The sequence below is a fragment of the Lutra lutra genome, chromosome 7, assembly GCF_902655055.1.
Source record: "Lutra lutra chromosome 7, mLutLut1.2, whole genome shotgun sequence".
Lineage (NCBI taxonomy): Eukaryota > Metazoa > Chordata > Mammalia > Carnivora > Mustelidae > Lutra > Lutra lutra.
In genome coordinates this window covers 59,767,071-59,779,324 of record NC_062284.1, presented here as the reverse complement: position 1 = coordinate 59,779,324, position 12,254 = coordinate 59,767,071, and the positions used below count along the sequence as shown (strand labels likewise).

Here is a 12,254-nt window from a genome sequence, read left to right as displayed (position 1 = left end):
GTTACTCAGATTTGGACAGTTGAAGCAAAAAGTCTAACACTGTCTGATGTGGACCTCAATGTATGGAGAGGAAATATTTAAGACGATTATATTACAAATGGCGGGATGGGTATAAGGACTTCCAGCAGGGAAAGGTTCCACACCTCATTTGAAGTAGTAAAGGTCAGCATCCATGGGTCTTTATGGTTACTGAAGAGCTCTGTATCATGATTGTGGTGGTGGTGACGAGACTCCACACACATGATACGATGGCAAAGAGGTACACAGAGTATACCTGATTGTCCTGTGTCCTGGTTCTGCTATTTTATTACAGTTATGCCAGATTTAACCATTCAAGGAAACGGAAAGGTACATAACATCTCTCTGTACTATCTTTGCAACTTCCTGTAAACCTGTAATTTTTTTTTTCCAATATTTTATTTATTTGACAGAGAGTGAGTGAGCGAGGAAACCCAAAGCAAGAGGAGCAGGAGAGGGAGATGCAAGCTTCCCACTAAGCAGGGAACCCGATGCGGGGCTCGATTCCAGGACACTGGGATTATGACCTGAGCTGAAGGCAGATGCTCAACAACTGAGCCACCCAGGCTGAGGAAGAAAGGAAATTAAACCAGAATAAATCAACCAACGAATACAGGGTGAGCCCTCACCAGCAGGTCGTATCTGCCGCCAGCTGCCAGGATTTCCGATACAGCCCTCTGCCTGCGTCTGATGACTGCCGCAAACTGGAAGATGATTCCGTTGTGCTGCTGTACCTTGTAAACCAAGCCCAGATTGATCAAGACCTGTGAAGTGCAAGCCCACGCAAGCAGGTCAAGGGCAAGGCTTTACGTCAGTAGGGTCAGAGCAATCAGGAAGATGTCTAAGGACAGCCTGCCAGATGAAGAAACTCTGCTCTCTTCAGGAATCACCCCTTGGCTGGAGATAACTGACATCATCAGACTCACTGTACTACAGGAAATCACGATGCTTGCAAGGACATTGTGATTGAAGCCAAAACTGTTACTAGAAATCAGAAGTTCCAAAATGGAGACAGCAGTGTTCTGGGGGAAGAAAACGCATCCCAGCATTAACTCCAAAACCCCATCTCCCACTGGGCCGGCAGCACTGACCACCCACCCTCCCAGGAGAATCCAGCGGTTGCCGAACCTGCAACTTGATGCCGAGTTTCTTCAACAGCCCGACAATCTCCTCTAGGTCTTTTAAGCCATACTTCACCAGCTGGGCAATGCCGGTTTTCTGTTTTATTAATGAATTTATTGCCGGTGTTAGATCTTGCAAATCTCCCTTCTGCTCAATAAATTTGTAGAGTCGACACAGCTGGAAAGCAAGGAGGCACATTTAGCTTTGGATCCACGGCAGGGAAGAGCAGGGATTTTCTGGTCAGAGGCCATTTTAACCTTCACTGGGAACCTGACTACGGATTATCCTTTTCCAGCAACTTCCAGTGAAAGTACCTCACTGGAGTGCTTTGGGCACCTACTCCCAGTGAATGCTGCCCCCAGCAGAGCAGCCCCCTGTACTAGCTGAGCCGCCATGATGAGATTTCCAAGCCAGTATTGGTCCTCTTTACCCTCCTCATTCTCATCAACCTCTGTTCCTGCAGACACAGAAATGGGGGTCGGGGATAGAGTGGGATGGGCACGCAGGAAGGCGAAGTCGGTTCTAGTTCTACTCGGAAGTAGCCAGAAGTCCCTCTCCTCCCTTTGCTTGAATAATTTCTGTTTGGAGGTGTCAGCCCCTTGATCCTTCCCTCCCTCTGGGGCTCACACCTCCATCCCAGCTCCTGGCTGCTGCACCCATCGTCTTCCACACGAGGGCAATGGCTAGAGACGATCTGTGGGCCAGGCCCAGTCCCTGGCACACAGCAGGGGAAGCAGGAAGTAACTATGGTCATTGACCCGAAAGAAATTTCCACTGGAGCTCCCGGGAGTTAAACAAAATTATAGCTATTTTAAGACTATATAAGCATAACCTTATTCAATGGTAAGGTGGCGCATGGAAACAGCTGAATGAAGACTCAGCTTAATCAGTTTAATAATCATACACCACATGTATTTTTTTAAGTCCAAAAAGTAATGTCATCTCAATATCTTTACTGTATTAAATGGTTTTCTTCTTAAAATTAAAAACTATTTCTTCTCAAATTTTAACATTAAATTACCCCATTAAGAAACTACCAGAAGCACTAGAGTCGCTATCTCCAGATCTGTGTCTTCACCCCATCATCAACAAACTCCAGGTGACTCTGGACAAGTCATAACATCTCTCTGGGCCTGAGATGCCTCATCTGTAAAATCAGAACACTGGGCCAGGCACTGGCTTGCGATATTACTGCTTCCTTTTCTAGTATCTTCAGAGTTTCCATTTTTAAATAATGACAGCACTAAATGCCTTTATTAGGTGCTAATCTTTCCATCTTTAAGCTAATCCAATGTCCAACTTTGAAGCAATGCTCATCATCAGATAACCAGAAATTCAACAAAAAGAAGCTGACATTTGAGCAGCTGAGGCAGCTATCATGTGCAAGTGTGAAATACATCTGAAATGTGACATTAGTTCAAAGAACTTTCTGGGCTTGAACCTTCAGGTAAGCAATCACCAGACTGGGCAGTTTCTGGAGCAGATTCTTTGTGCTATTTATACACGGAACTAGTTCTGCTCACAGCTATGTGCTATGTATATGTCTAGAGGATTACGTAAATACTGTGCTTCCTATCAAAATATTTTATCACTGGTCACTTTGGGTACCATTAATATCTCCTCCAATATTTAACATCTAAAATTTAACCTGGCTTAACTTCTAGAACTCCTAGGCTGTGTGATCTGGTTTACCTTCCCTGCCTGACTGCAGGCTGACTGCTCTGGGCTGCAGTCTGTGTGTGCAAGTTTGATTAGAAAGCCAAGGGTAGAGAGATGCTACACGGATCCCCCAGGGCTTTTTAAAGGCCAATATGAATTAAGTTGAAAGCAGCCCATGGACTCTTCAGCTGACTCCTTTATGTGCCTTAGCACTGTGCCAGCCACACTGTAGGTGTCCAAAAGAACGAGTGCCTCTGCCCGGCCCTGTACAGTCATATTTTAACCTATCCTATACATGCATTTGCTGATCATCACAGGTCATGTAATGGAGTGCCCCAGCAGGGCTAGAGAGGTTGTGGGGAAGTTTTAAAGAAGTAGCTTTTCTTATATAAATATTCAGGGAAATGTCAGAAATCTCTGCTGTCTTCTGCTATCCAGTGACTCCGTGAAGTTTGGGTCACCATGCCCAAGATCAGAGACCAATGTGATGCCTGCTGAGAAACAGGACACACTTGTTTACCCCATGAGATAGTCCTCACTGCCACTGGGATGAAATGCCAGATTTTAGAAGTGGGAAATGTACTGGAAAAGCAGGAGCTTTAATTCAACTCTGACATGCTGGAAGTTCAGCGGGGGTTGGGTAGTGGGGGAAACCCAGATGGATCTGCAGAGCTTGGTGCCTCATCCCAGGCCCCTAGGATCTATTTCAGAAGAGAACAACTAGTACTAGACCCGCTTGCTCAGCAGGTGGCTCTGGAGGGCAGAGCAGCTGGTGATCAAGAAAGAACAGACTGATGACCCCACAGTGAACAGTAGCGTGGGGAGGCAGGATTTGAAGCCAGCACTGGGCCCTCTTCCCCTGATCCCCTGAGGCTGCCATGGAACCTATGAACCCTCAAGGGAAGTCTGTTTGTGAGGCACTGGGGAGCAGCCCCACCTCACTGCCTTGGAGATCAGGGCTGTCCAGAGTTTCAGAGAAAGCTGCGATAGCGCCATCACTGGGTACTTACGCTGTTAGACGACAAAGACAGATTACAAAACTTGGCTTCCATTTCTCTCCTCGTCAGCTTTTCTGTCTACCATGGAAGAGAAAGGGAACAACGAGAGTCACCAAATTTGGCCCTGAATGTAAAGATATGATCTCCAGGCCACTTCCGACAAGTATATACCCTCCATTTTGGACAAACTGCTCCAAATCATGAAGGATGGATTAATACTGTGACTAAAGAAAAATTTTTTCTTCCAATTCACATAAAACTAACATTTGTCTTTTCTTTTTTTTTTAAGATTTTATATTTAAGTAATTTCTACACCCAATGTTGGGGCTTGAACCCACAGTCCCAAGACCAAGAGTTATACACTCTACTGACTGATCCAGTCAGGCACCCCTAACATGTGTCTTAAAATACGAAAATTCCTGACATAAAGAATTAAAAGGGGGAGGATGCCCTTGCTATTCAGTTAAAACCATTCAGTGAGGCAACCTAGAACTGGACAGGTTGAACCAGGGGGTTTCTGTCTGGATGGCGAGGAAGTAATGGATTCATGTCCTTCTACCAAAAGCCATGTGCTGACAGCCTCTGTGGCTGCGAGGTATGAGCAAGGATGACGTGACGCCCCCGTGCATAATCCCTGGGGTTCCTGCCAGCGTCTGATGGACACGGTGTGTCTGCTACTGCTGAGCAGAAGCTGCACTTTGGGGAGAAAAGCACCATGGAGAAACGGACAGTAAAACTGGGGCCCCTGATGTGCACCTGCCAGAGGAGAAAGAAGCTATTTCGACTTTTTGAGGTCCAGAAAACAGTAGGCCTGGGGTGCCTGGGTGGCTTGGTCAGTTAAGTGTCTGCCCTCGGCTCAGGTCATCCTGGGGTCCTGGGATCGAGTCCTGCATCAGGCTCCCTGCTCAGTGGGGAGCCTGCTTCTCCCCCTCTGTCTGCTGCTCCCCCTGCTTGTGCTCACTCTCATGCTCTAAGTAAATAAATAAAATCTTTAAAAAATGGGGCACCTGGGTGGCTCAATGGGTTAAGCCTCTGCGTTTGGCTCGGGTCATGGTTTCATTGTCCTGGGATCGAGCCCTGCATCAGGCTGTCTGCTCAGGAGGGAGCCTCCTTCCCCCTCTCTCTCTGCCTGCCTCTCTGTCTACTTGTGATCTCTATCAAATAAATAAATAAAATCTTTAAAAAAAGATCTTAAAAAAAGGAGAACAGTAAGCCAGCAGACTTCCACTCTCTGTTCTGCCTTAATCATAGACCATTTGGCACTACAGGTGATTGAATCTTCTGGATGCCCCTTATTTATTATAAACACAATATTTAACATGAAAAGAAATCAGAAAAGATACATATTCACCTTCATTCCAGCACCATAACACTACTGAAAATTTTCAGTGGTTCCCCTCCAGGCTCTGTGCACTTACTGCAGAGGACCTGCACACATACTGGAGAGCAAGGAGTACTACGACGAGGCTCAGTTAGGAAGAGTAACTGAAGGGCTGCTGCACCAGCACCACAGGTAACAGGAGCTAATGGAGGCTCCAACCGGGGTCCAAACCACTCTTCCCCGATTCCACCGAAAAGCCCAATGACAACATCTATAAATGACTTTATGGATAAGCACAGGTGGGCTGGAAGAATTAAGGGGAGGCCCTAAGCCCTTTATTCTCAATACAATCACTCCCTCTAATTGGTCTTTTTTTACTTTAGAGAAATGAGGGAAGGAGATAAAACTCCCAATTCAGTTCTATGATGACATCACTAAGAAAACACTTATGAACTATTATTATTCTTCAATATCAAATCAAAGTAATTAAACGCTTACCACGGCATCATACAGAATAACATAGACTTGACTGAGTTTATCTTCTGGGATTCCACAGTGTAAGAGGATTGCTTTCAATAGCATGGTATGGTTCAAGTAAATACTGTAATTTTTTTCCTAGGATATAACAGAGAAATTAATTAGTTTCATCGTAAAAACAGTATAGCACCAAAGCCGGCATCTTATCACGTACTTACCATCCAGGCAGGTGATTGTGGCAGGACTGAATTTTGGCACATTGCCTTCTAGTTTTTTTTTTTCATAAGCATTCCTTTTACATTGTCATAATCAAAGACTAGAATATAATCAAACCTTTCTTTTAAAAAAAAAAAAAAAGATTATTTGTCAGAGACCACAAGCAGGGGGAACAGCAGAGGGAGAAGCAGATTCCCTGCTGAGCAGAGAGCCCGATGTGGGACTCAATCCAGGACTCTGAGATCATGACCTGAACCGAAGGCAGAGGCTTAACTGAATGAGCCACCAGGCACCCCTCAAACCCTTTATTATATGTATCTAAACCACTCTGGTGTCCACCTGTGGTGAAAACCTGAACGAGTTCACACAGATATCAGCAAGGGAGAGGAGCCGGTTCATCAGTCACTGCTGTTGACGATGGGCCGGAGGGACGACTGGTTAACGGGCGAGCGTTCAGACTAGCGAGCAGAGCGCTGGGCTGGGTGCAGCGGGCTCTTCATAGAAGCGGCCACGTGGGCTCTGCCCTCAGCAAGCATGTGTCGTCTCCCCTCGACAGCGGTGAGGGCAGAGGGGCAGGCTCCTGGGGCAGAAGGGGCCCCCACGGCGGCTGGGAAGGCAGCCTTTCTAGAGGAGGAACCCTGTGAGAGGCACGGCGGTGGAGGGCGCAGCCCCGTGTGGGACCCAGAGGCAAGGGCTGAGGAGAGCCAGTGGCTAGAAGCGACACCGGATGCCGGCTCGACGGAAAGTGAAGTTGGGGAGCGGAGAGCCAGGGCAGAGGGTGGGAGGGGGCTACAGAGAGTGTTGAACAGGATGGACATGCTAAAATCATCCTAGGAGGGGCCCCTGGGTGGCTCAGTGGGTTGAGCCGCTGCCTTCGGCTCAGGTCATGATCCCAGGTCCTGGGTTCGAGCCTCGCATCGGGCTTTCTGCTCAGCAGGGAGCCTGCTTCCTCCTCTCTCTCTGCCTGCCTCTCTGCCTACTTGTGATTTCTCTCTGTCAAATAAATAAATAAAATCTTTAAAAAAAAAAAAATCCTAGGAATCTTAGCTAATTTCTTGCACTGTGGAAGAACGGGCAGCGCAGCAACACCCTTCCCCTAGAACAGATGAAAACAAAACCTACTCCTGTCAAGGCAGAGGCGAGAGCCTGACAGAAACCTCCAAGTAACCTCATCAAACTGTTCTCCATTATCCTAGCAAAATGTGGCCCGCTGCTGGTACCAAGTCGGGGGGCAGTTCTATTGTGGTCATGCCCCCCACCCCTCCCCAGGTCAAGGACTCTAGCATGGTAACCTCGGAACATCAGACCCTGGAAAGTAACCTGAAGCGCCGGGAACTCCTGGATGATCTCACAGATCGTGTAGATGACTTCGGCAGTGGGCAGAGAGCTGTTGGCGGCAGATGTGACAATATCGAATGCACATTCCAGAAGCTCTTTGGGATGAAATCGGTCTAACTTTCGAGGCCTGAACACGCGCTCTATGCAGTACCTGGAGAGAGAAACCCAAAATCCCAAGTCACTGCTTCCTGGAATCACAAATGTGTAAGAGGCTGCTGAACAAGAGAAAAGAAACAGAAGAAAATGAATCAGTGGTGTGAGCAAGAGACCTTAAAGACAGATTTAGCTGCCAATTCCTCAGGGTCTGGGGGGCAGGGGGAGAGGTGGCCACTATTAAATAATGGGGCTTCATTTTTTTTTTTTAATGTTTGAAATAGAGATGAAATTGCACACAAGAAATAATTTTACCTATAGTGCTCGCTCTCTACACAGGGACACACCTTAGGACTCTATTAATAATTAACTGTCACTCGCATCTGAGAAGAGAAAGGACAGGAAGAGCTCTGACTTCGCTGTAAGAAAGGTCCTTCTAAGGAGGGTGCCTTGTTGACAACAATACGGCTTCCATTTATGAAGCTCTTGCTGCTTGACCGCTGAGGGATCTAAACGTACAGAAAACCCTCCTCTGCTGCTAACTGCCCGCAGGCGCACGCACACCTGCTGGGTTCACTCCGTTTCTCTACAGGTGGCTTTTGTTCAGTACCTGTGGAGGCAGGCTTTACACGGAGACTGCCGGCCATTTGTCCCTCCCATTAAGTTTTAAAAGGGGCCATCCGTGATCAAAAACAGCCCTACAGTTTTTGTCAAGCAACCACTTGCAAAGTAATTAGTTCTGTTGGTTGGGAATGTTAGAAGGCAGAGAACAGACGGAAGGGGCTTCAGGAAACCTACCTAACAGCTGCAAGTCCACTAAAGGGAAGGCCATGAGTCTCTGTCACCCCTGAAAGGGGGACTGCGGCTGGGCATCAGGACTGTTGTTCCAAACTCATTACTTTAAACCCAAAATTCAAACCCCAAGTGATAAAACATCCTTCCTTGGTTTCTCTCCCACATCCACCAGATGAAACCCCCCGAGTTTCGTACCGTTTCAAATTCAATATATTATTTCTTGCCACGTATCTTGCAAAAGGAATCTGCAACACAAAGTTTCAAAGGTCAACCTCAAAATGTGCCAACAACCTCTCCTTTGGGTTTTTTAATTAACAGTTTTGTTGAGCTAGAACTCACAGAGCATAGAGTCTACCCTTTTAAAAGGTACAACTCTGTGGTTTTGGGAAATTCACAGAGTAGTGCATGGCTTTGCCATTCGTGGGCCCTGAAACGTTCCTGAGGTGGTCAGTCAGCAGCCGACCCCACTGCTGGGAGCGCCACTGACCTTACTTACTATGGCATTTCTTGGGATTTTAAATTTGAGAAAAATTTGCTTCTAATTAAACGTGCTCTGTCCAGTTTTATTATGCCAAGTTAAAATCAGTGCCAGTTATCTGGTTACCTGTAACTCTTCTCTCCCTTTATCTATTTTTGTCCATCCCCCACCCACCCCACCTCCTTACCGGTTCGTTCTTTGTATTTAAGAGTCTGAGTTTTTTTGTTTTCCAGATTCCAAACAGAAGTGAAATCCTACAGTATTTATCTTTCTCAGATTTACGGTATTTGGTATAATACCCTCTAGCTCCATCCACGTTGTTGCAAATAGCAAGATTTCATTCTTTTTTTGGCTGAATAATACTGCACTGTATGTATATACCACATCTTCACTCATTCATCTATCAAAGGATACTTGGACTGTCTCCCCACCTTGGCTACTGTAAATAATGGGATTATGTAAATAACTGAAATGTTTTTTCAAGTGTCATTTATGATAATCCAATCCAAATGGGTCTTCTCGCTCGTGGTGACTTCCCGGATTTCCCACGGTCTTCTAGGTGAAATTCTTACCCACCCACTAATAATAACCACAACTTATGGAATTATTGTCAGATTATCTAGCATCATACCATTAACGATGGATCCAATTCTGAAAGTGTACTTTTTATTTGGGGGGAATGGCTATTAGCTCGGAAAGCAAGCGGGTGTTTAAAAATCTGCGCTTTAGGGCTGCCTGGGTGGCTCAGAAGGTTGAGCATCTGACTCTTGACTTCAGCTCAGCTCACGTCGGGTTATGAGATCCAGGCCTTCATGAGATCCAGGCCTACATCAGGCTCAGTGCTCAGCAGGAGTCTGACTGAGATTATCTCCCCGCTCCCTTGCGCTCTCTGCTCCACCCCTCCATTAGTGCTCCCTCAATCTCTCTCCAATAAATGTATCTTAAAAATACCTGCACTTCAGTCTAACGTCGAAAGAATAAACAGCCAGTTTTAAGTATAGCAACTTAAATACTTTTATCAATCCAATGGGTGAAGTTGAGATACCTTTTCTTTGACCTTCTTTATTATGCATGAGGCTGAACATTGCTTCACGAGTTTATCAGCCCTGTGCATTCTCTGAGAACTGCCTGGTTATCTCTCCACATGTCAGTGTTTTCTGTACATGAGAGGAATGAAGCTCTTGTCTGTCTCATGCATGGACAGGGCTGCAGATGGGCTCATTGGTAGGCCACACTATGTGAGCGGATAACCCGCATCAGAGCACTGCCGTCAAAAGGAACCCTGGGGATCAGAAGCAGGCCAGCACAAGCAGAATTCAGCACACCTCATTAGCAGAGGCACTTGCTGTCAGAAGAATTTAATTGTTCTCCGCGTTAACACGTTAGGAAGTCAGTGAAAACCTAGCCAGGAGATAAAGAAAACAACTGTGTTCGTCTGTCTTGAGTCGGCCAGATCAAGCCGTGGCAGTCACCCGGCAGAGCTCAATAACGGGGCACAGATGTGGCATCGGCAACGCAGGGGGCCAGTTTCTAGGGTAATAAGCACCTGTGCTATGAGCAAGGTGGATGTACACAAGGTCAGACATTCACTAAATTCCAGTGATGCTCTCACCCTAGTAACTCCCTCAACAATGTGTCTCCTAGGGTCGCCTGGGTGGCTCAGTGGGTTACGCCTCTGCCTTTGGCTCAGGTCATGATCTCAGGGTCCTGGAATAGAGCCCCGCATTGGGTTTTCCGCTCAGCAGGGAGCCTGCGTGCCCCCCCGCCCCCGCCTGCCTCTCTGCCTACTAGTGATCGCTCTCTGTCAAATAAATAAATAAAATCTTAAAAAAAAAAATCCAAAACAAAAAACCAATGTGTCTCCTAAAGTTGATATTTAGAATATAAACCCAGGGGAAAAAGTGATGGCTAAGGGTAACCCATCCGTGGCCAGACCCAGCATCTGGCCTGCCCCGGGGCACTCCCAGCCTCACCCGCAGGTCGAAAGGAAGCATCACCAGCATTCCGCTGTGGTCCACGAATAAGGCAGCTTCATTGTGCTCGTATATTTGCCTATTCTGCGGAAGCAGCAGTGGGGTACACAACTGGACAGCTCCTACACCAAGTCAGAAAAAAATAACTGAGCATCCAGTTATTATATAGACTCCACCATTCCTAGAAGGCAACTGAGAATGAACACAGATCCGATGGTGAAGTCACTTGCTACTGGCCGCTGAAATCAAGAGCAAGCAGTCTTCATCTCTGACTCCACTAATGGACAGTTCATCCGAGGTCAAGTCTGTTAACCAGTCTCATTTCTGACTCCACAACCCAACTGTATTTTAGTAGCAAGGCTCTAATATTCCAATCGTAATAAAAATGGTTCTCCTCAACAAGCTGAGTGTTAAAAATATGCTTAAGGGGTGCCTGGGTGGTTCAGTCAATTAAACTTCTGCCTTCGGCTCATGTCATCATCATCCCAGGGTCCTGTGATCGACCCCCACATCAGGCTCCTTACTCCATGGGGAGCCTGCTTCTCCTATTCCCTTTCTGCCCCTCTCCCTTGCCCCTGCTCTGACAAATAAATAAAATCTTATAAAGAAATAAAGGTAAAATATGGTTGCAGCCAAATCTATTAAGAGTACTTTTTAATGAAACAAAACACTTTTTAAGACGGCCATGATTTTTTTTTAAAAAGGACATACCATGTCTTTTAAAAACACGGACGATGGTGTCACACACGTGTTGCTGTATCTTGGATGTTCGGATTGAGAAGCCCTAAAATATGACCAATTAACATGTCATCAAAGCCAAATCGAAGGGATCCCCAAAAACACGCATCTGTAGCTTGCAGTAAACATCACATTACTTATTCCCAAGACCTTAAAGGAGAGTTAAAGGAGAGGTCCGCAGTGATTCCCTCTTAGAACAGGTGTAGGGAGAGAAGACAATGGCACATCCTGCAGGACGTCCCACCTGAGGAAGGGGACCTAAAGCTCTAAGCCCAGACTCTTCGCCATGGTGATATATGCCATTCAGGGAGAGCTGGTCAATATACACATTCTCCCCGAGGCTTCCCAGGGATACTGTGGAGCAACCAACCAGCTGATGGCATTAGGCCTCCGCTCACACACTAAGGTGATCCATGAGGACGAGGGGTGGGTTTGAAAGTTACATGGCATTTACAAATTTTGTAAAGACCTCTCCCTTCCATTTGTTTCTTAGTATATGAAGGAAGGAATACCATTTCACTTGAAGAAATTTAGAAAACAACAGATAAGCACAAAGACTAAAATTAAAGTCACCTAAAATCCTGTAAGGATCTTTCTACTATCGCCAGCCAGCAAAAACTGGTTTGGTCCTTGAGAACTATCCTGATCTTGCACAAATCGTACCAACACTTTATCCACTACTCTTTTAAAATTACATCATTATTTTAAACACATGGAAACACATAAGGAATAGGACAAATACCTGTCGTTCATTCATCTTTTTCAAATTTTAACATTTTGCTATATTGTTTCAGACTGCTTTTGTTCAAAAAGAAAAAAAAGAAGGAAGGAAGGAAAGAAGGAAGGGGAGGAAAAAAGAAAAACAAAAGGAAGAAAAAGTTGCAGGCTGCTAAACCTGGGTTTGCCTCAAAAACCATCTGGGAGCTTTTAAACAGAGACTCTCAGGGAGCCTCTCACACCTGGACACTTCAAGTCATTAGATCAGAGGAGGGCCTGAATGTCGGAATGGTCCAAAGGCCTCCCAGGCG

At 46.1% G+C, this 12,254-nt stretch overlaps 1 protein-coding gene across 7 annotated transcripts in view; it reads right to left on the bottom strand.

Annotated features, from left to right (window-relative positions):
* Positions 1–12,254, bottom strand: part of EIF2AK4 (eukaryotic translation initiation factor 2 alpha kinase 4) — a 105,875-nt gene that overhangs the window by 23,571 nt on the left and 70,050 nt on the right. For all 7 annotated transcript variants that reach the window (XR_007128570.1, XR_007128569.1, XM_047736212.1 and 4 more), the window contains 8 exons: positions 11,200–11,272; positions 10,489–10,610; positions 8,233–8,282; positions 7,132–7,300; positions 5,617–5,733; positions 3,810–3,875; positions 1,147–1,317; positions 648–782 (listed from right to left, as the gene is read on the bottom strand). Coding sequence is in view for 5 of the 7 variants with exons in the window: in XM_047736212.1 (XP_047592168.1) it covers positions 648–782; positions 1,147–1,317; positions 3,810–3,875; positions 5,617–5,733; positions 7,132–7,300; positions 8,233–8,282; positions 10,489–10,610; positions 11,200–11,272 (903 nt within the window). In the remaining 2 variants the exon portion in view is untranslated. The remainder of the gene's footprint in view (positions 1–647; positions 783–1,146; positions 1,318–3,809; positions 3,876–5,616; positions 5,734–7,131; positions 7,301–8,232; positions 8,283–10,488; positions 10,611–11,199; positions 11,273–12,254) is intronic.